The 26890-nt window shown below is 50.0% G+C and overlaps 1 protein-coding gene across 1 annotated transcript in view; it reads left to right on the top strand.

Moving 5' to 3' along the window:
- Tead4 (TEA domain transcription factor 4) overlaps positions 1-26890 on the top strand; it is a 78225-nt gene that overhangs the window by 32343 nt on the left and 18992 nt on the right. The window contains exons 3-8 of the mRNA XM_040737971.1: positions 17974-18038; positions 18305-18367; positions 21907-22035; positions 23277-23320; positions 23795-23850; positions 26601-26740. Of these exons, the coding sequence (XP_040593905.1) occupies positions 17974-18038; positions 18305-18367; positions 21907-22035; positions 23277-23320; positions 23795-23850; positions 26601-26740 (497 nt within the window). The remainder of the gene's footprint in view (positions 1-17973; positions 18039-18304; positions 18368-21906; positions 22036-23276; positions 23321-23794; positions 23851-26600; positions 26741-26890) is intronic.

Genomic DNA, 26890 nt, shown 5'->3' with positions numbered 1-26890 from the left:
AATCACCGATTAAGAAAATGCCCTACAGGCTTGCCTGCCCACAGTCCTGTCTTAAGGAGGCATTTTCTCAATTGATGCTCTCTCCTCTCGACTCTAGCTTGTGTCAAGTTAACGGAACAACTAGCTGGCACATTGGCCCAGGCCTGTGTCCAGCACTGGGGAAAATCAGAAGTTTGAGGCCAGCCTAGGCTACACAAGACCCTGCCTGTTGAAAAGGAGTGACTGGAAAAAAAGAGGCTGGGAAGCTGGCCCAGTGTTAAGAGCTCTTTCAGAAGACCACACCAGGCAATTCACAACTACCTGTAATTCTAGTTGCGTGGCCACTGGGGCAGACACACACACACACACACACACACACACACACACACACACACACACACACACACACACACACACACACACACTGCTTATTTAAAAAAAAATGGCCAGGGCGATGGCTCAGTAGGTAAAAATCTTTGCTGCCCATCAGCCTGGTGATCCGAGTTGGATCCTTGAAACTCAGGTTAAAAGTCACAGGAGGGCTGGAAAGATGGCTCAGCTGTTAGGAGCATTGCTGCTCTTGCCCAGGTTCAGTTCCCAGCACCCGCTCCAGTTCCAGGAGACCCAGCATCTCTCCTGGCCCCAGGCATGCATGCAGTGCCCATCCACACTTGTAGACCAAACACTCATATACATAAAGTTAAAACAAATATTTTAAAATTTATTTAATAGCATCACAACTACAGTTTCCCCTCCCTCCTTCCCTCCCAGTCTCTCTTCCTCGCCTGCATACCCCTATCCTCTCCTCCTCTGTTTCTGTTCTGAAGAAGTCAGGCCTCCCATGGAAGTCAGCAAAGCATGGAATATCATGTTGCAGTAAGACTAAGCACCTCCCCTTGTATTAAGGCTGGGCAGAGCACCCAGTATGAGGAGTAGGGTCCCAAAAGCCAGTCAAAGTGTCAGAGACAGTCCCTGCTCCCACTGTTAGGTGTCTCACAAGAAGACCAAGCTACACAACTGTAACATGTGGGCAGAGTGCCTAGGTCAGTCCCGTGCAGGCTCCCTGGTTGTTAGTTCAGTCTCTGTGAGCCCCTTTGAGCCCAGGTTAGTTGATTCTATGAGTTTTCTAGTGGTGTCCTTGACCCCTCTGGCTTCTACAATCCTCTCTCCCCTCTTCTGCTGGATGCCTGGAACTCTGCTGGAGTAATTTTTGGGTCTCTTTACCTGTAAACCATCAGTTGAACTGGCCTATATCTGTAATTGCTCGCCTGTGGCAAGATGGGGAGGTCATTCAAAAGCAGAAACAAGAGATGGACCCCCCCCACTCAAAAGCAAGGAGAAGGCAAACACCAATCCCCCAAAACTGTTCTCTGACCTCTACATGTGCACCAAGACATGCATGTGCTTACCCTCCACCTCCCCACTACTCTATATGTGTCTGTCACACACAGCCCAGGCATGCTCCTATATGTCATATATGTGTATACACACATGGGAGTACGCTCTCTCCCCCTCCCTCCTTCCCTCTCCCCCTTCTCTCTCTCTCCCCCCCCCTTCTCTCTCTCTCTCTCTCCTCCCTCTCTCTCTCTCTCTCTCTCTCTCTCTCTCTCTCTCTCTCTCTCTCTCTCTCTCTCTCTCTCACACACACACACACACACACAAACACACCAAAATTAATTGGCTCTGTGGTCCCAGGTCTTTGGCTGCCATCTTCAGGTGTAGTGACCTTCTGTAATTCATACTGTTGTTGTAGCCACCATACCCTTCACCTGCAGAAGCTGTCATCCCAGAGTGCAACTCTGTATCCCTTAAACAGTAGTTCTTTATTCCCTCCCTCCCTCCCTCCCTCCCTCCCTCCCTCCCTCCCTCCCTCTCTCCCTCCCTCCCTCCCTCCCTCCGCTTGTCTGTCCATCAGTCCGTCTCTTTCTGACAAGGTCTCATGTGTCATCCTGGTTGGCTTGGAACTCATTGTGCAGGCCAGGTTGGCCTTGAGTCACGGGGATTTAGCCACCCGCCTTTCCCTCCGAGTGACGGGATTAGTGTGTGCGCCACCACCCAGACAGTTGCCTCTTTTCTTTCTCTGTGGATTCAACCGTTTTAGGTCCCTCATCTAAATGAGACAATATATTTGTCTTCTTTTCTTCTACTTCTCCTCCTCCTCCCTCTTCTTTTCTTCTACTCACTCGGCATCATGCTCCTGTTGCAGTACGTGTCAGAATTTCCGTCCATTGCGTGTGGGTATCGTGCATCCCATCACTTAAGCCGATGCTTAGATTTCTCTAGTGATTGTGGGTAGCTATTTCCCGACTTTACATGGAAAGATGTGGGGGTCAGGGAGTGAGCAGAGCAGGGCTAGCAGCTTTTCCCCCTCGCCCTCACTTTGAACTCCTGACTGTCCCTCCTGGCCCTGCCTCTGCCTGGCCTTGGGTCAGATGGGCCAGTCTCTGGACAAGGGGACAGGAGCACCCTGCTCCATCTGATGACTCACCTGGCCTCATGTGGAGGGCTCGCCGGGGGCCAGACACTGGTCTCTTCTTACCAGCTTGGGGGCGGCCAGCACAGCTGGGAGGTATACATAGCTCTGAGCTCACAGCAGCATGTGGGGCAGGCTCCCAGGGAGGCTGACTCAGACCTCCCCTCTCTCTGGCTGTGCTCCTCTGCTCCTCTCATCTTCCCTGGGGGAGCTGTGGTGCCCTATCCTCACCCCTAGTCAGCTGCCAGCATGCCCAAGAGCCCTGTCTTTACACTTCCTGCATGCAGAGATCGTTTCCCAAGTGGACCGGCCAGGGGGACTACAGTCAGCTGACAGCAGATCCTAGAGTTGGGTCCATGGCCTTAGTGTTTTGAGGACAGGGATTAGGCCTGTTACCAGCTCAGGCCACAGTCCACCAGAGCTGAAGCCGCTGACCAGGGCCAGGCAGACATGCAGATGACACGCAGAGCCACAACACAGATTAACGCCTGTTATTTCTGAGCCGAGGCACCCATACTTGCTGGCTTTGTTCCCCCACCCCCCCCAACTTGAAGACCTCTCATGTCTCCTGGACGAGCTCCCATGCCTGGGGTGCTAACCTCCTGCTTACTTCTGCCGTGTCACCGTGTGACCCTCACTCTGCTGCTGCCCACACTGCTCGTTCTGACCTCCTTTGGCTAGCCCGGCCGCAGGTCTCTGGGCACAGAGGTAGGGAGGAAACAGTGGCGTCTGCATCTGCCCTTTGCCTTTCTTGCCTTCCTAGCAGCTGCCTTGAGTGGTTATCTTCATCCTCCTCACTGAGGCTGGCTCCTTAGTCCTTTGCGTCTGTTCGTTCTGGTCCTAGCCTTTACCTACCTGGAGGTGGCTCCTGTGTGAATGAGTCTTTTTGTCCCTGCTTTCCTGTCTCGTGGTTTCTCTGCTGTGTCCTTAGCTTGCCATTATGTTAGTCTTAATGAAGCATCATTGGTCTCGACCCTAGCTGGAGTGGGGGTTGGGGAATTTCTGTCCTCCATGACTCTGTGCTAATGAGATAGTAAGTGACCCAGACAGGCATGTAGGGTGTAGCCAAGAAACCAGAGAGGGCTGGGTTGTGGTAGACATTTCTGGAAGGAAGTGGAGCCTGATGTGGGGGTGGGAGTGGCAAGGGAATTAGAGTGTTGCACCAGGTAGGATTTGACACAGTGGCTTTGAGAGACCCTAGTAGAGCATCTAAACAAAACACAATCAGGAAAAGACCTCTCATTTAGAGATGAGTGACACACCCGTTAAAAGGGAGAATTTGGCTAGACCTTGGCAGCCTCAGGCTGGAGTCTTGTCCAGTCTTTACTGAGGATTGGGGCAGAGGCTGGGAGCTCAGCCAGGGAGCCTGAGCCTCCTACTCTGTCTCAATGCCGTGACATTGTTCCTGGTGTCATAGTTTGCTTTCCGTTGCTCTGGTGAAACAACTTAGGGAAAGGTTTATTTGACTTGCAGTTACAGTTCACCATCCAGGGAAGCCATGACAGGAACTCAAGGCAGGAGCCTGGAGGCAGGAACTGAAGCGGATGCTGTGGAGGGTACTGCTCACTGGCTTACTCCTCATGGTTTGCTCAGCCTGCTTTTTCATACCGCTGAGCATGAGTGGTAGCACTGCCCCAGCATAGGCCAGTCTGGTGGAGGCATTTTCTTTTTCAGGTGCAGTTCCGTTTCCCCAGATGGCACTAGCTGTGTCAAGTTGACAAAAGCGAACCACATGCTTCTGTTTCCATGGTCCTCTTAGGTAACCACCTCTCTCTGGCTTCTAGAGGCCTGTGGAAGGCTAAGTTTCTTCCACTTATGCCGCCCCGATGGCAGGTGTGGTCGGGAGAAAGACTTAACCTTGCTGAACATTGTGTTTTTCCTCTGTAGAATGTGTTGGTAATACGGCCAGCCTTGAAGGGAGTGTTTTGATTTCCTTTATTTTGTGGCAGGACTATGGATGTTAAGCTGTTTGTATGGGCAATGGTCAGGGCTGTTAAATATACCCACAGCTCTTTTTAATTTTTTTAATCTTTAATTATTTGGGGGGAGGTGGTTCAGTGTGTAAGATGCAAGCATGGGGACCTGAGTTCAAGCTCTCAGCATCTATGTGAAAATTCAGACATGGCTGCAAGTGCCTGGTGGGTAGAGACAGGAGGATTGCTGGAGCTTGCCAGCCTGCCTCCATATCCACTGAGAGACCCTGTCTCAAGGGAGTAAGACGGAGAGGGACAAAGCAGGACATCGGGCATTCTTGTCTTACTTCTGTATGTGGATGTCCACACCCACATGTACATAACACAACGTTATTATTTTAAATTACATTTCACTGATTTATTTTGTGTGCCTGTGTGTGTGTATGTGTACATGCCCATGTGCCGAGGCATGGGTATGGAGGTCAGAAGACAGCTGTCAGGAGTTGGTTTTCTCTTTCTACCATGGGGTCCCAGGGATCAAACTCAGGTCATGAGGCTGGAAGCAGACACCTTTACCCAATAAGCTGTCTCACCATAGCACTGAGGATGGGACCCAGAGTCTTGTGTATGCTAAGCACTAAGGGTGGGACCCAGAGTCTTGTGTATGCTAAGCACTAAGGATGGGACCCAGAGTCTTGTGTATGCTAAGCGCTAAGGATGGGACCCAGAGTCTTGTGTATGCTAAGCGCTGAGGATGGGACCCAGAGTCTTGTGTATGCTAAGCGCTGAGGATGGGACCCAGAGTCTTGTGTATGCTTGCTGTCACTCTAGCACTGAGTCCCAACCCCAGCTTGATGCATTCATGTCATTGTGCAGCCACCATCACTATCCATTTCTAGAACGTTTTCATCACCCGCAAGTAGAAGTTGTACCCATCAAACAATAACTGCTCGTTCCTTTGGGCCCTAGCAGTCATGATAACAACTTCCTTCCTTCCTTCCTTCCTTCCTTCCTTCCTTCCTTCCTTCCTTCCTTCCTTCCTTCCTCCCTCCCTCCCTCCCTCCCTTCCCTTCCTCCCTCCCTTTTTGGTCTTTCAAGATAGGGTTTCTCTGTGTAACACTAGCTGACTCAGAACTCTCTCTATAGACCATGCTGCTCTTGAACTCACAGAGATCCACCTGCCCTTGCCTCTGGAGAATAAAGGCATGCACCACTACCACCCAGCCTTTTATCTATCTTACTTTTTATCTCTGTGGATTTGCCTCAGAACCATAGAGTCAAAGTTTACTTCAATGTTTGCAAAGGGCTTTGTCTTTACGAAACACATGACCTACACTGAGCTACGGCCCTAACCCAAATGTCTGACTTGCTAACCCATCATCAGCCAAGGGACTTTTGTGTTGTTTGTGTCCTTTGGCTGTTATGACACTGCTGTGATCATTAGTGTGTGTCAGTGTCTGAGCCTCTGCAATCCCTTTGTGAATCCAGGAGAGGGATTGTTGGCTTCTGTGGTGATTTTATGTTTAGCTTTAAAAACAGTGTTTAGCTGGGTGTGGTGGTGCATGCCTTTAGTCCCAGCACTCAAGAAGCTGGGACAGGAGGATCTCTCTGAGTTTGAAGACTGCCTGGTATATATAAGGAGTTCAAGTACAGCCAAAGCTATATAATGAGGCCTTGCCTCAAGAAAATAAACAAATGACTGAATAAACAAATAACAATGTTTACTATTATTTTTCTGTTGCTGTGATAAACTACTCTGATGGAAACACTTAAGGGAGAAGGTTTACTTAGTCTAAAGGTTCAAAGTTACAGTCTACTGTGGGGCGAAGTCAGGACAGCAGGAGTTTGAGGCATCCATAACTAAGAAGTAGAGAATGGTGAACTTTTGAATTACAAAAAAATAAGTTTTTATTCTATGTATATGGTATTTTTCTGTGCATTATGTGTATGTCTGTGCCAATGAAACCCAGATGAAGGCATTGGGTCTCCTGGGACTGAGCAAGCATGTGGATGCTGGTAATTGAACCTTCATCCTCTGGAAGAGCAGCAAGTGCTCTTAACTTCTAAGGCATCTCTCCAGGCTTGTGTGTGTGTGTGGGAGGTATAGGCAGAATTTTCTGTCCCACCAGCTAGCTCCCAAATAACTACAAGGAGACTTATAGTTAATTATAAATGCTTGGCCAATAGCTTAGGCTTGTTACTAACTAGCTTTTATAATTTAAATTAACCCATATTTCTTCTGTATGTTTTAGCACGTGGCCCGGTACCTTTCCTCAGTACAGCATGTTTATCTTGCTTCTCCCTGCATCTTCTGTTGACTCCGCCTTTCTTTACCCCAGTGCCCTCTCCCTGTCTGCAAGTCCCGCCTAACCTCTTCCTGCCTGGCTGTTGGGCATTCAGCTCTTTATTAGACCAATGACAGCAGCACATCTTCACAGTATACAAAAGGATCACTCCATAGCAGGCAGTGTTCATGCCGTGGCACTCTCATGGAGTTAGAGGATGGCTTGCAGTTCTCTTCCTCTACCGTGTGACCCCCAGGAACAGCTCAGGGTGTCAGACTTGGCAGCACCACCCTTCCCACTGTCTCAGTATCTCCAAGATCCACGAATCCTTGGCCTTAGCTTTGCTTCTCCTTTCCCTCTCCATGCATCCAACTCGAGTGATGCTGCCCTTTTAGGGTGAGTCTTTTCAGCTCAACATAAGCCAGATAATTCCTCACAGGCAAGTCCTGAGCCTAACTCAATCTAAGGAATCCCTCACTCGTGTGCCTAGTGGCGCCTCTCCTAGAGATTCTAGATCAAGTTGACAATCAGTAGTCACCCATTTCCCATATCGAGCGTCCTACTTTATACCCATCCCCACCCGAGAGAGGCGGAAGGTTCCAGTTTTTCTACATGCTTGCCAACCTTGTTATTTCCCCATTTCTGATCATAGCTGTGGGAGTAGGTGTGAGATGATATCCTGTGACAGTGATGCTCAGTGATACTGAATAACTTTTCACAGGGACTCTGTCTCTCAGGCAACAGTGATGATGAGCAACCCCCACCCACCCACCCACACACAGTTAGGAGAGGTACAGTGCAGAGAAGATGTAGACCTGAGAGCTATAGTCCTTTCTCTCGAGGAACTCCATGTTTAGTGGGGACTGTGGCACGGAGCTCAGCCGAGGAATGTGAAGGCTCAAACCATCAGCTGGGGAGTGGAGGCAGGAATGAACATACCCACATGTTCAGGACAAGCTCTTGGGGGTGGCAGCCAAGAAAGATTCCACCTGAAGTCTTAGAGCCTATTCAGGGATGATGGGGGTGGTAGCTCAGAGTTAAGTCCCATTGCTGTGGTCACCTTTCCGCAAATAAGCTCCTCCCCCAGCCCTTTGATGTGGGCAGATCTTGGACAGAGAGGCTCTCCTGCCGCCCAGATTAGGGCATAGTTTCTGCTTCCTGGCCCCAGCCTACAAGAGGGAGCAATGACACAGAGCTCAGAGAGAGGGCTGGCTCTTTGGAAAGAGCTCAAGTGGGCTCTTTAGATTTTCAGCCCGTTTCTTCAGTTTTGTTTTTTCTTTGTTTTCTGGTCACTCTGTAGACCAGGCTGGCCTTGAACTCACAGAGATCCACCTGCCTCTGCCTCTCTAGTGTTGGAATTGCAGGCGTGAGCCACTACCGCCTGGTCCCATTTTGGTTTTTAAAACTCATTGGATTCATTATAGCAGGGCAGTGCAGGCCAGCATGATAGGATAATAGACAGCAGCACCAACTAGAGCAGGCCTGACTATCTGGGGAAGAATGGCTGACTGCCCCGGCCTCCCGCTAAGCAGCTGGACCTTTACTTCAGTGATGATGGATTGTTTGTTTGTTTGCTTTTGAGACAGGGTTTCTTCTCTGTGTAGCTTTGGAGCCTGTCCTAGAACTCGCTTTGTAGACCAGGCTGGGATAAAAGGCATGTGCCACCACAGCCTGGCCCTTGATGCTGTTTTTATGGCCAGAGTGTTGGTGTGCAGAGAAGAGACCGCCCTACCTTGGGAAATGAGATGCAGAAGTGACTGTTCCAGGCAGGATTTTGCAGGTGGGACAGCAAATCTAGTGGGATTGTGTCTAGGGCCAGGCCCAGGCTGGATGGTGGGGTTTTGGAAAACAGAGAGGTCACCATGAGACCGTGGTGGTTCCTCAACAGAGGTCCCACCCTCAGACTGATGAGGCCAAAGCATTTCTTCCTTCTTGGGCAGCCCTTCCCATGGTGGGCCGTGGATCTGAGCTGTGTGTGCTAGCTGTCACACACTTGTTCTCTGACAGATGGGTCTACCATCTGTCTGGGGATGTCCTTCCCAGCCCCTCCCCGGTCCTCTCTGGGGTGGGCTAAGACCACCTGCCACATTGCAGTGTTCAGCTGCTCAGGGTCTCCTCCGAAGGCCAGGGTGGCCTCCTGCTTCCCTGGCTTGTGAACTCAACTGCTGACGGGCTAAGGCCTACAGTTATACAGCTGGTGGCAGGGCTGGGACAGGGACATGTGTGTCTTTCTCTCCCTCTGAATTGTCTGAATTTTTTATCCTGTTTTCCCTCTTTCCTGCCAGGTCCCCTTCCTCCCTTGTTTCTCCTTTGGTGAGAGATTTTTTTAGGGGTGGTGTTTCAGGACAGGGTTTCTCTGTGTAGTTTTGGAGCTTTCTTGAAACTCACGCTGTAGACCAGACTGGCCTCGAACTCGCAGAGATCTGCCTGCCTCTGCCTCCTGGGTGCTGGGATTAAAGGCGTGCGCCATCACTGCCTGGTGGTGAGAGATGTTTTTGAGACTCACCACTATATAGCTTAGGCTAGCCTTGAACTCATCCTGTCATATGGGCAGGCTTCCAACTAAAAATCTTCCTGGCTCAGTGCTGAGAGTATGGTGTGTTCCACGTCTTCTGGTGTTCCTGCAGGTTTCTTCTTGGCAAGGCTCCTTTTTACTAGCTTGACATCCTTTGGGAGTTCTCTGTCCAGACTCCCACCCCCACTACCTCACCCCCTCTACATCCTGCCCAGCTATCTCTTTGCCCCTAAATAAATAACTCTTTAAAATGAAACAAAGGAGGAAAAAAAAGGGTCTGAGGCCAGTCTGCATAGATTTGAATCTCAGCCACTTGTGATCTTAATCTCAAATAACTTTAACCTCCCCATCTGTAGCATGGAGGGAACATTAGCAGCTGCATAGAGCTGTGTGAGGATGTAGCGCAGGAGCTCAAATACAGCTGTGGCTTCCATATCTGTATTTGTGTAAATACTTCTGCTGATATGGCGGGGTATCTGGTTACCACTGATAACACTGCAGTAGTCAAAGGGAAGAAATAGCTAATGGTTGCTCTGTGTATATTGGTGTGAATTGGATAGCAACCACCCTGGAGGCAGTGTGTGGCTGCGGTGACCTTTCCCATGTGATAGGAAGGAAACTGTGTGTTCCTCTTGACTCCAGACACCCGCAGAAACTCCCTTCCCAGCCGGGGCATTCACCTCTGCCAGCATGCCCTGTGGTAGGAGGCTGGATGAGTGATGGCCTGAGGTGAACAGCAAAGTTGTGGGCAGCATGCTGGACAGAGAGGACTGGACACTGTGTGAGCAGCCCTTGGCCATGGAATTAAAAATGGCAGCTCCCAGGAGAAAGGGAGAATTTGGACTGCTGGAGGCCAGGGAATGTGGAGATGGTGGTCAGAGGGTCAAAGATCCCACCCAGCAGGAGGGAGCTTTCCAGGCTGATGACACAGCAAGGTGTGTTCCTCAAAATTACTGAGAGCTATTTTCTTTGTTTTAGATTATTGGATTACGATCTTGTTTTATAGTCCTGACTGGCCTGGAAATTTATTATGTAGTCTAGTCTGATCTTTAAACTCAAAGTGATCCTCCTGCCCTTCCCCCACCCTGTCTCTTTGTTTTTTCAAGACAGGGTTTCTCTGTGTAGCTTTGGAGCCTGTCCTGGAACTCACTCTGGTCTCTGTAGACCAGAATGACCTCAAACTCGCAGAGATCCGTCTGGCTCTGCATCTCCAGTGCTGGGAATGAAAGCATGTGCCACCACCGCCCAGCTTGCCTCTCTCTCTTGAATTACATATCTGGCTAAAAAAATTTTGTTTTAGGAACCAGGGGGTGGTAACACACTTGTCACCCCAGCACTTGAGAGGTTGAGGCAACATTGGCCTTTTGCACTGAGTGCTCCCTTGGACCTGGAAGAGGGTTTCAGCCGGCTTGTGGCCTGTCCTGTAACAGACATTTCCTAGCATCCCCTTAGGCCTGGCTCAGTGCCACAAGAAAGTCATCATTCCTATATCTGTTAATGGGTGACCTGAGTGAGAGTTTCTCTTTTGGCTTGTTTTGTTATTTAGCAAATAGGTAGAGTGACCCAACTATTGTAGAAAGAAGTGGGATTGCCCTTAACGTATGAGCTGACATTACAGGATTCCCTGTTTGCATGTGCAGCCACTACACCCTTAAACTTAATTCCTCATAATTCAGGCTCGTCTTGGAGTGTACCTGAGGATGACCCTGAACTTGTTTTTCGAGACAGGTTTTCTCTGTGTAGCCCTGGCTGTCCTGGAACTCTCTCTGGAGACCACTCAGTTCTGCCTCCCAAGTGCTGGGATTAAAGACACCCACCACCATCGCCCACCAGACTCTGAACTTGTTTTTAAAGGAAGTTTGAACTCCAATTTTTTAAAATTATATATTTATTTTTTAAATTTAAAATGCATTTATTTATTTGTGTGGGTGGATGTGGGCATGCCACAGTGTACTTATTGAGGTCAGAGGTTAACTGTCCTCTCACCGAGTGGGTCCTGGGAAGTGAATTCAAGTCTTCAGTCTTCATAGCGGGCATCTTTACCTGCTGAGCCGCTTTTGTGAACTGTTTGTTTCATTGGTTGGTTGGTTGGTTGATGTGATGTGTGTACATGTAGGCACATACATTTTACAACATGTATGTGGAAATCAGAGGACAAGTGGGTAGCACTGGTTTTCTCCTTTACAACCTTGGTTGTTGGGCTATGAGGCAAATGCTTTTACCTGCTTAGCCATCAGGAGATCCTGGTGACCTTGAACTCTTGGTCCTTCTGCCCCTACCTCCACAGTGTTAGAACTGCAGGTATGAACCATCACATCTGGGCTGAACATCGGCTTCCTGCACAGTAGCTGAGAATTCTACTTACTGAGTTATGTTGTCCCCCCATGATGTTTGTTGTTGTTTTGAGAAGAGTCTTTCTATGTAGCTCTGGCTGATCTGGAACTCACTACGTAGACCAGGTTGGCCTTGAACTCAGAGTGATCAACCTGCCTCTGCTTCCTGAGTGGCTACCACCACTCCTGATTCTAAGTTTTTAAAAACTTATTTATTTGAATCTGTGTGTGCATCATGAGTTTGTGAACCACATTCATGTAGGCCCACATTCTATAGAGCACAGACTCGGGTATGGGCTTCCCATGGAACTGGAGTTACAAGATGTGGGTGCTGGGAACTGAACCTGGGGCATTTTGCAAGAACAGTCCTCCCTCCTTTAAAACACAGGGTCGCCGGGCGTTGGTAGCGCACGCCTTTAATCCCAGCACTTGGGAGGCAGAGGCAGGTGGATCTCTGTGAGTTCGAGGCCAGCCTGGTCTACAAGAGCTAGTTCCAGGACAGCCTCCAAAGCCACAGAGAAACCCTGTCTCGAAAAGCCAAAAAATAAATAAATAAAAAAAAATAAAACACAGGGTCTTGCTCTGTACTCAGATAAGCTTGGGGCTTGTAGCAGTCCTCCTTTGTGCCAGGATTGCAGTTGTGAGCTACCACACCCAGCTTCTAAACCTTTAAAGTTTGCTTGTGTTATTTTTGTTTTTGTTGTTGTTTTATGAGACAGAATTTCTCTATGTAGCTTTGGAGCCTGTCCTGGAACTCTGTAGAGCAGGCTGACCTCGAACTCACAGGGATCCGCCTGTTTCTGCCAGGGATTAATCTGCTGGGATTAAAGGTATGCGCTGCCACCGCCGCCACCACCCGGCTAAATTTTTGATAAGTAGTTTATTAAGGAAAATTAACTAGAGAACTCCCAAGATTGGGAGGAGCTCCAGGGAAGGAATACTTTTAATTGAAGAATAGTGTGTGTGTGTGTGTGTGTGTGTGTGTGTGTGTCCGTCCGTCCATAGCACACATGCAGAAGTAAGAAAATGGTTTTCGAGAGTTATTTCTCTTTTCCCACCATGGATTCTGGAGATCAAATTCAGGTTGCCAGGCATGGCACCTCCTTGGCTCCTAAAGTTAATCTTCAAGGCATCTTACTGGAGTGTCAGTGACACATACTTAAGGCCTATGTGGTGATAAGTTTTGGCAGATGTGGGCACCTGTGAAGATATTGCCACCATCAAAATAGTAAGCATCCACCACTGTCCAAGAGGTTAGCTTTTGATCCCTTTCAGTGTTAATGACAGGACCTAGGGCCCTGTGCATGCTGGGAAGGGCCCTGACACTAAGGAACACACACACACACACACACACACACACACACACACACACACACACACACCCCTAGCCAAGAATATTCAAACCTAAATTTGTATTTATAGTTTTCACCTTCTCATTCTTTACCCCAAAGAGAGTCTCCTGTGTTTTAAATGCCTTTGGTTCCATAGAATTCCCTTTGCTTACACACAGAAAAACTCAATTGAGAGTAAGATAAAAAGTGCCTGGGGAATTAGGAATAATCTGAAGGCATTGCTTGACTTCATTTGGTTCCCCTGTTTGTCTCTGAAGGCTGAACCAGTTTCTTGGATATTTGATCTCCTTACCATTCAAGTTCTCTTGTTTATTCTTTTGCTTTTGGTTTTTTTTTTCAAGACAAGGTTTCTCTGTGTAGTCCTGGCTGTCCTGGAACTCACTTTGCAGACCAGTCTGGCCTTGAACTCGGAGATCTGCTTGCCTCTGCTTCCTGAGTGCTGGGATTAAAGTTGTGTACCACCAACACCCAACTACCATTCAGTTCTTTATTGTTTGATTAAGAGATATTTACAATAAATATACAGGCAGCTTTTAAAAATGTAGGTGTGGTATGCATGCATGTATGTCTGTTTCCCTGTGTGTTGATATGGGGAATCTTCATTGATCTCTCCGTCTTGTTCAGTTTCACAACTGGATTCAGAGTTTGCTGATATGGGCTAATTGAGCTATCCAGCTTGCTTCAGGGGTATCCTGTGCCCACCTTCCAGGCTACCAAGCTTTCTGGAGGTGACATGGGTTCTAGGCATCTGAACTCCAATCGTCTCACATAAGTGTTTTAGCCTCTGAGTCATCTCCCCAACCTTCCAGAGCGTTCTCTAGGTATCTGGTAGAGACAAACAGCAAACACCTGAGTGCATTCTCAGGGTGCACTTTTGTGCGAGAAGACAGTACCCAGAATATCAGTAGATTACACGGTGCATGGAGGAAGATGAAGATGGCAGGAAGCGTAGGCTAGAATGTGCTGGAGGGGAGGGTCGTCCTTGCTCTCATGTCAGGGTCAGGGAAGATGTCAGACCTTGGTGTCCATCTCCACCCAGGCCACGAGACCATTCCACTGCAGTGAGCCTAGTGGGCAATTGGACCCAGCGAGTTCCAGGAAGCAGCTCAGAGTGGCAGATAGGTGACATCAGAAAAGTGACTGAGCTGATATGGCGGTAGATAGATCCTTAGGGAACCTCCAGGCCTTGGGAGGCACTTGGACTGTGTGTGTGTGTGTATGTGTATGTGTATATGTGTGTGTGTGTGTGTGTGTGTGTGTGTCTCTGTCTGTCTGTCTGTCTGTCTGTCTGTCTGTCTGTGTTTTGCAGGTTCCTGTGTACCCTAGGGAAGAGCTCTGCCACTGTCTCCAGCTCTTTCCATCCCTATTTTCCCTCTCAAGAAACTCTGTCTCTGATGTTGCTCACGCTGGTATCCAGCCTTGGCAGAAACAATCCTCCTGCCTCTCAGCTCCCCACGTAGCCAAGACTCCAACCCTGCCACCACACCTGGCAGAACTTAGACTCCTTTCATCTGAGGAAGATGGGAAGCCAGGGCAGCACTTTTTGGATTTTAGGAGACATGTCATCTGCTAGGCCAAGAATAGCCTGAAGCAGGAAGCCAGATGGAGGTGATCAGTAATCCAGGCCAGAGCCGGGTAGCCAGGACCACAGAACTGAGGTGGGGAGACGAGGCCTAATTCTGGGAATATTTTGAAAGTGGAACTGTGATAAACTCAGTCATTCCTTCACCCATGCCTTGATTTCATTCATCGAGTGCCAAACACTGGAGACGTTGGCGTGCTTGCTTTATAAGCATGGTCTCATTACGTAGCCAGGGCTGACCTGTAGTTTCTGATCCTCCTGTGTAAGCTTCATAAGTGCTGGGATGCAGGCTGTGCCCCCATTCCCAGCTTTGGAGGTGCAGACTGGAGTGAGAACAGCCAGCGTGTATTTTCTTCTGGGGGTACCGAGAATCTAACGGGCACAGATGACTGATGAGCTGCCAAGGCATGAGACAGAGGAGCAGCCCAAGAACTATTTCCCAGATGGTCCCTGAGGTTCCTCACATCCCCTGCTGTATTGGCTAGTTTTATGTCAACTTGACATGAGCTAGTTAGTCATCAGTGAGGAGGGAATCTCAGCTGAGAAAATGTCTCCTTAAGATGGCCTGTGGGCAAATCAGGAGACATTTTCATCATCAGTGATTGATGTGAGGCCCAGCCCACTGTGGGTGGTGCCATCCCTGGGCTGGTGGCCCCAGGTTCTATAAGAAAGCAGGCTGAGCAAGCCATGAGGAGCAGGTCAGGAAGCAGCACCCCTCCATGGCCTCTGCATCAGCTCCTGCCTCCGGGATCCTGCCCTGTTTGAGTTTCTGTCCTGACTTCCTTTGATGACATAAGCTGTGATATGGAAGTATAATCCATATAAATCCTTTCCTCTCCACGTTGCTGTGGTCATGGTGTTCATTGTAGCACAGTTTTCCCTGGCTAAGACACCCACCTTCCCTGTCGCTCCAGCTATGCCACCACCAACGCTGAGACGTGCCACAATATCTCCAGGCTTAGATTGGCCCTGTGGCTCTCAGAAACCTCTTCTCTGTCACCCCTAACTTAACCTTGGCCTTTGCCTTAAACTCTGATCACTTCTTTAGGCTAAGAATATATTCTCCTTCCTGAAGCAGAGACTGAGCTACAACACAGTTGTCCTCCTGCCCCTCATCTTGCTGTAAAAAAAAAAAAAATAAATGAAGGATTGGGTTTTCTCTGTAGCCCAGGTTGTACCCAAACTTGAGGCAATCTTCCCACATTGGGCTCCTAAGTGCTAGGATGATAGGTATGGCCGCCATGCCTGGCCAGAGTCCTCATTCAGCTAGTATTAGTTAAGCCCAGCATCCTAAGGCAGTAAAAATGTGTGTGGTTAAATACAGAAGAAAGACTTTAAACTAGATTGAGCTAGATTAGAAGAAGGCTGGGGGAGGGCCATGGAGGGAAGCCACTTGCTGTGGTCCCAAAGCCCCTTTGCGGAGCTGCTAGTTCAAGCCTGGCTCCCTAAACCCGTTTTGTGGTCCTAAACGGTAAGCAACTGCGGATGACTTGGGCCTCATGTGTCGTAGCTGCAACACAATCGCCTTTGGATAGACACACTGTAGAGCTGCTGGACATCCATCAGGGTGCCAGAAGCCCCGATGGAACACTCCAGGAAGGCGTGGACTCACGGTTTTAGGTGCAGACTGGCCCACAGAGCGCCCGGGACCTGGTTCTCCACGCCTTCCTTCCTTGGACACAGACAAGCCAAAGCTCCCAGGCCAGCACGTCTTCCTGGCAGATGAGGGCTCTTAATTTGAACTTGGCCGTGGGGAAAGGTCAGCTTGGGGGCCAGCCTGGCTTTGGTCAGGCTCTCTAGTTACTACCCAGGTGGCAGGCAGCCGGTTCGCCTCACCTGCCCCTGCAGCAGCAGCTTCCTCACGTGGCCACTCCACCCTCAGCTGACAGGGCAGGCCTCGGCTGTGCCCTCTGGCCTAGATGCAGAGCAGAGGTGACAGCTTCTTTTACTTCATCCTTCCCTCTCCCTCATCTGATGCCTCCCTCCCTCCCTTTTTTTTTTTTTTTCCGAGACAGGGTTTCTCTGTATTGTTTTGGAGGCTGTCCTAGAACTCACTCTGTAGACCAGGCTGGCCTCAAACTCACAGCCAGCCTCTGCCTCTTGAGTGCTGGGATTAAAGGTGTGTGCCACCAACGCCCGGCCCTCCCTCCTTCTTTTGAGACAATGTTTCTCTGTGTAGCTCTGGATGTCCTGGAACTCACTCTGTAGACCAGGCTGTCCTCAAACTCAGAGATTCATTTGCCCCTACCTCTCAAGTGCTGGGATTAAAGGTGTGTGCCACCACCCAGTCATCTGATAGTCTTTGTTCTTTCCTTTTATCCTACCCAGTGGCCAAGGTCCTACTGAGACCCGGCAGCTCCCCAAGCCTGAACTCACCCATCATCCTCAAACACATCTATTTCCAGCATACGTTGCTCCATTGTGTGGCTATGTGTTCCCTAACCTAGGTACTGGGTTCTGTTTAGTGGACAGAGGTAGGAGACTCAAGGATGGGCATGTTTCCTGGCCATCCAGGCCTAGATAGCAAGACTTTTTCTTAAAAAAAAAAAAAAAAGCAAACAAATGCACACAAAAAGCAAAATAACAACTATAAAACCAGGCTGAGGATGTAGCGTAGGTGGAAGAGTGCTCGCCCAGCATACACAATGCTCTAGGCTTGGTTCCAGCTCTGTATAATAGGCATGGTGACACATGCGTGTTACTCCAGCACTTAGGGATGGTAGCAAGAGGATCAGGAGTTCAGAGCCATTCTCAGCTACATAATGAGTTCAAAGTCAGCTTAGGCTGCATTAGACCTTGCCTCAGTACTAGTAAATAAGAGTAATAATAACAATAGCCCAATAAATCTTTTTTGATCTCGTTTATGGTAATAGAGGATGTGGCTGGCTCTTACAGCCTATGAGAGTCCTGGGGACACAGTGTAGCCTTCAGGTGGCTGCTTTTTAAATGTTAGATGAAGTCCACCACCAGGTCTGAGGCAGAACCTTGGACTAAAAAAGTTGCCTGGGTTTTGTTTTTGGTTTTGGTGAGGCAGGATTGGGAATAAAGGTCTTCTGCCTGCTATGCAGATCCTCAACACTGAGCTACGTCTCCTGGGAGTTCTTTCCCGTATGAAGAGGTAGGCCTCCTCCCTGGCAACCATTACACTCTCACCTCCCATTCCCAACCAACCATCTTTAAGATCCTCTTCATTCTCAGAGGCAGTGGAAACCATGGTGGTCTCGTAGGCAAGAGCCAGGTACTCCCGAAACAGAAAGCCCAGGAGGAGCCAAGGTTTAACTAGCCACCGAGGGATGAGGAGCTCGGGCTGAGTGACAGTGGCCCATGTGTCCCAATTCTACTACTTAAACTGTAAAGTCACCAGTCTGTCCAGTAAGGGTGTAGTCTCCTCTTACTACTGGGATATATATCCCTGTGCTCCGAAGAGCACAAGAAGGGAACGGAACTACAGAACTCTTATTCCAAGTTCCACCATGGTGGACAGAATGAGCTCACCCTCAAGTGCGTCTCACTGAGAGAGAGGTCATGGGTGTTTCTGCAGGTCGGAATGAGCTGATTGCACGCTACATCAAGCTCCGCACAGGGAAGACCCGTACCAGGAAGCAGGTGAGGCCAGAAAGGTCACCCCACCTACCATGCTTGCTCCCCAGGGGGTAGGAGCGGTCCCTGGGTTCCAGGTCCTTCCCTTTACTAGAGTCAAACTCCCTCTCCAGAGCACTGGGGGGAAAAGCACATCATCGAGGTTGCCCTTTCGTAGTGCTGCCCTGCTCAAGGTGAACTGGGCAAGCAGGAGTGAACTCCCCACAGGACTGAGGGTTGGGAAAGCATGAGCCGTCTGGGAGGTAGGCACAGGAACTCTCTTTCTGCAACAGGTCTCCAGCCACATCCAAGTGCTAGCCCGTCGAAAAGCCCGGGAGATCCAGGCCAAACTCAAGGTAAGGAAAACAGTGTCAGCAGAGAGAAAACACTGGGACTTTGGGGGTACAGTGGGGCTTCACAGAAGTGGGGACTACTGAGCAGCCTCTCATGCCTAAGGAAGAATCCTGTACTGCCGCGGAGCCCAGTTTAAAAGCTGCTGGACTGGACTGGATGACCACACACTGTTTTCTCTATCACCTCTTTTTTTGTGTGTCTGTCTGGTGGTGGTTTTGAGACAGGGTTTTTCTTTCTTTTTAATATTTATTTATTATGCATATAGTTTTTTTTTTAATGTTTGCCCTGGGTTTTCTTTTTTTTTCAAGATTTATTTATCACATATACAGTGTTCTGCCTACATGCCAGAAGAGAGCACCAGATTAAATTGTAGATGGTTGTGAGCCACCATGTGGTTGCTGGGAATTGAACTCAGGACCTCTGGAAGAGCAGTCAGTGCTCTTAACCTCTGAGCCATCTCTCCAGCCTGCATATAGTTTTTTAATCTGTATACATGCTTTTATACCAGGAGAAGACATCAGATCTCTCTTTTTTTTTTTTTTTTTGGTTTTTATGATACAGGGTTTCTCTGTATTGTTTTGGAGGCTATCGGTCCAGCCCAGCCTCGAACTCACAGAGATCCGCCTGCCTCTGCCTCCCGAGTGCTGGGATTAAAGGCGTGCGCCACCACCGCCCGGTGACATCAGATCTCATTATAGATGGTTGTGAGCCACCATGTGATTGCTGGGAATTGAACTCGGGACCTCTGTAAGAAGATGCAGTGTTCTTAACCTCTGAGCCATCTTGTCTCCAACCCCCGAGACAGGGATTTTCAAGACAGGGTTTCTCTGTGTAGCCTTGACTGTCCTGGAATTCACTCTGTAGACCAGGCTGGCCTTGAACTCACGTAGATCAGTCTGCCTCTGACTCCTGAGTGCTGGGATTAATTAAAGGTGTGCGCCACCACTGCCCAGCTCGTTCATCACCTCTTAGCTGATGCTGGCCTCTCTGCCTCCTGAGACGCCACACCCACTGTCCTCACATTCCCATTCTTCCTGTCCTCACCTCAGCTGTCCTCCGCACCCCCTAGCTGCGGCTCAGCACCTCCATCCTTTGTCTCCAGGACCTGCCTGCAGCTGTGGATCCCTCCCTGGAACACCCCCAACCCTAAAGACCTGCTTGTTTTCCAAGTCCCCTTTCTGATCTGCCTCTTACTCACTGAGATCCCAGGTGACAGCAGAGAACAGAATGGCTGTGTCATGTTGAGAGTGTCCAGGGAACCGTTCAATTCCTTGGGACATCTCTACCTCCATACTTCTTCATGGAATCACATGTCTGTAACTTGAGATTTGAGGACAACAGTCAGTGGGCTTCTAGTCAGGCATCAAGGGGACCACAAACCTCTTAAAACACCCAAATTGTCAAGTATCCGCATCTTCCCAGAGACTGCCCTGAGGATTTTGCCCTACTTTTGCGGCTCTGGGACCGCAGTGATTAAGCTCTGGGGCAGACAGTAGAGTGGGTAGGATGGGCAGAAATCCTTGGGCTTGTGCCCCATGTCTGTCTCATGGTCATGTCCTGCACCCTGTACAAGTCCCACTTGGTGTTGTCATCTACAAAGTGAAGGGTGATGCTGCAAGGTGATTGATAGGTAAGGTCCCCTTCAACTGGAAAATACACAACTCCTGACCCTGCCGTCTGGCCATTGATGTCATCCCTACGATGTCCTTTCCACTTCCTCCTGCCTCACACATTGAGGATGTGGTTTCCTGAGCCCTGTCATTTGTTTAGATTACGGATACAGGAAGGGACACATGCTGCTGGCGTGGAGCGGATGGAGCTCTGTGGATTTGGGGTGCAATTGTTAATCTCGGCAGCCTCGAGGATATGGCTTGCCAAGTCACCTCGAGAAGAGGCTTGCCTGGGAGGGCTGGCCTAGAATGCCGTTTCCCCCCGGAAGTACATGACTTCAGTTGTCAGAGAACAAGGCCCAAGTTTAGCCATAGAAGGACAGTGGGCGAGGGTGTCAGTGACAAATCTCACCCATGCTCTGCTCTGAGTGGGGAATAAGCCCGGAACATAGTAGGGCTTCCTTGTCCTCCATAATGAGTGCTGGCTGCTGCTACATTCTAATACACTTCCGCTGCCCCTTTGGCTGGCACAGCCCTCTCTGTACCAGCCTGGAATGACTTAGGCATTTTTTCTGTGATGACAGAAAAATTCTTCAGACTGGGTAATTATTATTACTATTATTTAATGGAAGAAGGAGTTTATTTCAGTTTGTTCCAGAGGGATAAATGCCCGTCATGGAAGGCATGGCAGCAAGCATGAGAGCAGGAAGGGGGCGGTTAGAGATCCCACCTTCAGATATGGCGCAGAGACGGAGACACAGAGATGGAGAGAGAACAGGAAGTTGGATTAGGAGATAATCCCTCTCCCCCCAAACCTGTCCCCAGTGACATTCATCCTCCAGCAAAGCTCTACCTCCCAAAGCTTTCATAAGCTCCCCAAACATCACCACCAACTGAGGACCATTAAACCACCATCCATAGTGTATGCATGTAGCAAAAGGCACAGGTCTTAGCTGTCTGATCCAGTGAATCCTAACATAGAATTATGTCCTTGTAGCCCCCATTCTGATCAAGAATAGAGTGTATTCAGATGCTTCTGTGGTCCACAATCTGAGAACATGGCTATAGTGTCTATCCAGTATCTGTCCTCTTCCTGCATTAAAACATGGAGAAGGGTACCACCACATGGAGAGCAAGCTTGCACAAGTCATTCCTCCTCTTCTTGTAGACCACTGACGCCATCATGTGGGCTCACCCTCAAGATGTTGCTTAATCACCTTCCAAAGGTCTTATCTCCAAATAGCCAGCCACCTACTAACTTAGGGGAGCAGGTCTGAGCCACAGCATGGACCCCTCTCTTAAGGCTAAATTCTCTGAGCCCATTTCTTCACCTTCTAAGAGGGTCAAAGTGCATTAGCATTTCTCCAGACTGCTCCTGAGTGACTTCTGGGTAGCCACCTCTTGAGCCTAGGGACTACATTGCACCCTGCCTCAGAGTTGCTGTGTGGACTGAGGGAGATTGTCCCGCAAGGTGATCTGCCAGTCTTAACTCTGATCTTACTCAAGGAAGACTTGGTTCTACTGCCTCATCATTCGCTGTGAAGTGTCGGTTCACCAGTCTCCTCCTTTTATAAGGATTGTAGCGGGGCTGTGGGTTCAATGGTAGAGCTCATGCTTAGCATGCTTGAAGCTTGGGGTTCCATCCCCAGCACTAGAAAGAGACACAGAGGAGAGGGAGGGAGGGAGGCTGTTGGTCGGTCAGGCAGGCAGTCTGGCATAGTATTCTCCAGTCAGTTTAATGCTTCCACAACAGAAGAGGAAGCCAAGCCCCCTGCTCAGTCACCAGCACATTAGTACGTCACAAACTTAAATCTGGTCCCCAGCTCTGGCTACTGGCACTGGACAGCTTTTCTGACCCTAAGGCCAGGTCATGCCTCCGCTGAGCCTGGCTGGTGGCCCTGCTAAGGTCCTCCCTTCCCATGTCTCCCTAGGACCAGGCAGCTAAGAACAAGGCCCTGCAGAGCATGGCTGCCATGTCGTCCGCCCAGATCGTCTCCGCCACAGCCTTCCACAGTAAAATGGCTCTTGCCCGGGGCCCTGGCTACCCAGCAATCTCAGGGGTAAGTGGGGCAGCCCAGAGCAAGAGGCCGACACAGCTTTCCTCATACCGTCTCTTCAACAGAGCTGGGCACAGTGGCCGGTCTCGATCCATCTCTTCAGAGCCCACCCAGAGCCCATTCTAAATCATGAGTTTGCTGGTGCTGTAATCACTGTTTGAGGTCCTTAACAACACAGCAGGCCCTTAAAAAGAGATGCTGGTGGAGCACACCTCTAATCCCAGCACTCGGGAGGCAGAGGCTGGCGGATCGCTGTGAATTCAAGACCAGCCTGGTCTTCAAGAGCTAGTTCCTGGACAGCCTCCAAAGCCATAGAGAAACCCTGTTGAAAGAGAGAGAGAGAGAGAGAGAGAGAGAGAGAGAGAGAGAGAGAGAGAGAGAGAGAGAGAGAGAGAGAGAGAGAGAGAGAGAGAGAGAGAGAGAGAGAGAGAGAGAGAGAGCGCTCTGGCGGGACTGGAGCTGAATCCTGAGCTTTGACTAGCATTACTGAGTCCTCAAATAGCCACCAGTCTTTCACCTTTGACCCAACTCCTCCCGCTCAGATCCCGACAAAGCCTGCCTTCCGTGTGGACAGCTGATGTCTAGTGACAAACCTGTGCTCAGATTTTGATTTTGTCAGCCTGACGCCCAGTCTCTTAAGCCATGTCCACATTGCCACACTTTTACAATGCTCCAGGAATGGTCCCCTTCCCAAGCTTGTCATATATAGCCTCTTTAAGATGCCCCGCTTGCACTGGCCTCATACGTGGGGAGGGACATGTGTTAAATTCCACAGGTCTTTCCACCAGAGACTGCTAGGTGGGATGTTAGATAGATAGGTCATAAAAGGATTGTGTAGACACTTGGATTGTATCATTTTTTGTGTTTGAGGTGGGAACCATGTACCTTATGCAAGCTAAGCACATGCTCTACCACTGAGCCCCTGCGTAGATTTCTTGACTTTAGGACCTTACATGCTGAAGAGCCCTGCGAGTCTCGGTGGGAGGGAGAAAGTGCGGGTCAAGCAAGCCTGGCTTTCCCGGTGGCCACAGAGAAACACACCTTGGTCTTGCTGCTGCCTGTTAGCGTCAGCCCGCTAAACAGGCACCGCTTCCCTCCCTCTCACTGTTGGAGCTACCTCCTCCCTCCTTTCACAGCCAGAGGCCTGCATGGTCCCTCCCTTACAGGCTCTTCCCACAATCCTCCTGGGCTCTGGCCCTGTGCACAGCATAGCTAAGCTGAGTCTGTACCTTTTACCTCCACAGTTTTGGCAAGGAGCTTTGCCAGGCCAACCTGGAACATCCCATGAGTGAGTACAGTTTGATTTCCTACCCCTAACTCCCTGAGCTGTATTCGAACCCAGAGTTTTAGGAAATGGAGCCTGGCTTCGGGAGGTGGAACGGGAGAGACAGGCTGTAGTGTGAGATCGGCCTTTCTAGGATGGCCTTGACCTTAGGAATGAGGCTTTGCTCTCAGATGTCACTTGCTTAGCCTGCGTTGTCCACATTTGGAGTGCTGTTTACTGAAGTGCTCATTGGGACAGATGTAGGAGGGGCTCTAAGGCTTGGTACCCAAGGAGACATCTGCTTGGCCTGGGAGAGGATGGGAGGTGGATCGCCCCAATAGACATATTGCTTCCATGACTCAAACACAAACCCTGAGGGAATTGGCAGGGTAGGGTGCTGGAAACCAATGCCTGCTCAGGCCACCAGTGGCCAAGCCACCAGGGCTACCCTGCAGTTCTTCGCAGTGGCTGATGCCTCCTCTCTCCTTTTTCCTACAGTGTGAAACCTTTCTCTCAAAACAACTACACTGCCCAGCCTCCGCTGCCTCTGCCAGGTAGGTAATGATGCATGATCCCCTGTGTGTCAAACTCCATGGCCCCTGCCTTTGGTCCCAGGCTCCCAGCACCTGGGGTCCCGTTAGATGTCTGCATCAATCCCGTTAGATGTCATGTGTCAGGACCGTACATCCCAGTTGTCTTCTCTATAGCACGCTTCTTGCTGCGTGCAGCACCCGTCGTCATAGGTACATGGCATTCTAGGGTGGCACCAAATGCTGTACTCCTTGCCAGTTGTGCTGAGCTCTGGCTGGGACACGGAATCAGAAGTGCCTGTGTCCCCAGCCCACTGTTGTAGGGGACATGTGCTGGCTCTACAGGCTAACCCCTTGGAGTGCTGCCCATTGCCTCTCAACTGGGAGCTGGGGGGAACTGGTTTGCAAGCCTAACTAACCCCTCCCTGGCACCCTTCCTGATGCCTGGAAAGTGCTGTTGGGCAATGTGACAGAAGCGACGTACTGGTTTGGGCCCTCCCTCGGGCCTCAGTGGACCAGCTCTGACCTTCTCTCCAGAGGCTCCCTCTGCCCCTTCCACGCTGCAGTCCAGGCTAGGCTTTCAACCTTCCTGGGAGAGTGACCAGCTGTGACATTCCGGTTGCGGCCTCTCAGGCTTTCCTGCTACACCTAGTGTCTGATCACCTCTTCTTTTACCCACAAAGGGAGCATCACTGAGCGGGGCCCAGTCCTCACGTCCGTCATCTTTTCTGTTCTCTTCCCTCTGTCCATGCTGATGCGATCTGTACTCAGATCCTCCTAGTTTTTGCCTCCATCCCTGGGTGGCTTCTTAACTGGCTGCCCGAGATTCTCAAAGCATCCCTCCCATCATGCGATTTCCAGGCTTAAATGCTTCCTGGCCCCGTGGTGCCTTCTTGACGAGATCTGAGCTCTGCAGTAGATCTGCAGGACTTCTGAGACTCAGTGACTGTGTTCCCTGATCCTGTCCACTGTGCTCCCTGCTCTGCCTCTGAGCTGTGGCTAGACTGCTCCTCCTGGGCCATGGTTCCTCGTACCTGTCCCAGCCAGGTTAGATGGCCACTGTTTGCCCACCCAGGGCTCTGCAGACCTCTGTCTATCCGGGGTGTTCTTCCTGCTTGTGTCTGCGTGTGCCTCTGAAGCTGGTATCTGTATATCCTTGTGGGTGTTCTGTGCTGTGTGCAGAGAAGTTCCTAGGTGCACTGGGGCTGCAGGAAGGAAGGAAGATTCGGTGGCTGCACTAAGCATGGGCTGGTGTGTTCAGCATGGTTGGCCACTCTCCTGGACTGTTCTTGGTCTCCGCTTTTTTTTTAACCCTGTGCCTGAGTTCATTGCTTCTGCCAAGGGTACCAGTGGCCACCAGAAGGAAAACCTGATTCTTGAAGATCTTGCCCCTAATGTGTCCCCCTCTGTCCTATCCTTCTTCCACAATGAAGGAATGAAAAACTGCCAAGCTCAGTGGCAGAGAGCTTTTCTAGAGTATAAAAACCATACTTCTCATCTTAAAGGGAATAAGAGATATTTTATTCGGGAGCCATTATGAGTGACCACGGCCTAGGAACACAGGTTATCCAAAATTTCATATTCCACCACGGAAATGATTTCATGGGGTTTTCATAGTTTTACTGATCAAAGAAAGTCATAAGTCCAGGCAACTTTAAAACACATTGGTGGGCACACCAGAGAGGCGGGTACTACGAGGGGGGGGGCTGTCCTATAGATGTAAGATGCTGGGTGATGTCACTCTTAGTGTTCTGCTGAGTTAATGGCTTCTAAGAGGTTTGTATTTATTATCACAAGGTGTTAGTTCAGATACAGAGTGAGTCAAGGCATGGCTGTCCCAGAAGGCTAACACTAACCCAAGATAAAGTAATCAGTCTCTGACCCTATGCATTTCCGGTCTCTCCGCAGCACTGAAATTCCAATCGGTCCACCAGTCTCGGCGGACACAGAAACTCTTTCCAGGAGGTTCTGTTCACAGCCAGGCTTAGCTTCTTTTCAGGAATTTTAGTTCACATTCCTTGCTCCAGGCAGGGTTCCATTCTCAGTATTACCAGGAAAAAAAAATGCAGGACTGACAGTTTCCCAGCCCCACTTAATTCAGCCACCAGCTTTCCTTGATTTAGGAATAGAATCAATCCATCCTGTTTGCAGCATTGCGGGCTGACTCCAGAGCCTGTATCCAGCCACCAGTTCAGACATTGCTCTTCTGTGACATTTGGCTTTCCAGATTCCCTCAGCTGGTTCCCAGCCCCCACCCCCACCCCCGCATTCGAATTTGATACTTCCCGGCTTGGTACCCTTTCCCTGTCTTCACTCAGGACTTGTGTCTTGAGCTTCATGACTTCCTTCCCTCGATCAGCCTCAGGAGCACCAAGGGCTCACCTCTATCAGTGCTGGCCCAGCCTGCCTTCATTAGAACCCTATGTGTAGGTGCTGTTCTGTGGGTTTGCGGCAACTGTGAGTCCTCCAGGAAAACTTCCTGCTCCAGGGCCTTGGGATCATCGTGATAGTTGTTTCAACTGGCTGTCTAACTGCCTGCACTAGCAATGGCCCTGGGGCAAGAGTCCTGCAGTGCCTGCCCTGGCAGTTTTCCAGGCAACCTGGGCTGTTCAGATCCATCCCCCTGGTACAAGGGCCTGAGCAGAAGCCTGGAACCGCTGGCCGGATCTTTCATAGGCTCTGTGCGGGCACTGGGCAAGTTCTTCACCGGTTTTGCGCAGTCCTCACTGAGGATAGCAGCAGGGAGGACAGTGTGTCCCTCTCCCTTCATACAGGCTTTGAGGCTCCTGCAGGACCCACGCCATCGCCCTCTGTGCCACCAGCTTCCCCATGGCAAGGCCGAAGCGTGGCCAGCTCCAAGCTCTGGATGTTGGAGTTCTCCGCTTTCCTGGAGCGCCAACAAGATCCCGACACAGTAGGTCTCCATGTCCTACTGTCTTAATCTCAGAGGCTCTGCCACTGCTGTAGGGCCCCAGTCTTGAGGGCCCAGAGTAGGTCCCCAGCCCCATAGTCCCCCATCCTCAAAGTAGACCTCAAGTCCTGAAGTTTCTGTCCCCATGCCATA

The sequence above is a fragment of the Mesocricetus auratus genome, unplaced genomic scaffold (genome assembly GCF_017639785.1).
Source record: "Mesocricetus auratus isolate SY011 unplaced genomic scaffold, BCM_Maur_2.0 Super-Scaffold_100676, whole genome shotgun sequence".
In the NCBI taxonomy this organism is placed as follows: domain Eukaryota; kingdom Metazoa; phylum Chordata; class Mammalia; order Rodentia; family Cricetidae; genus Mesocricetus; species Mesocricetus auratus.
Note: the sequence above shows the minus strand (reverse complement) of the source record. Positions and strands in the feature narration are given on the sequence as shown.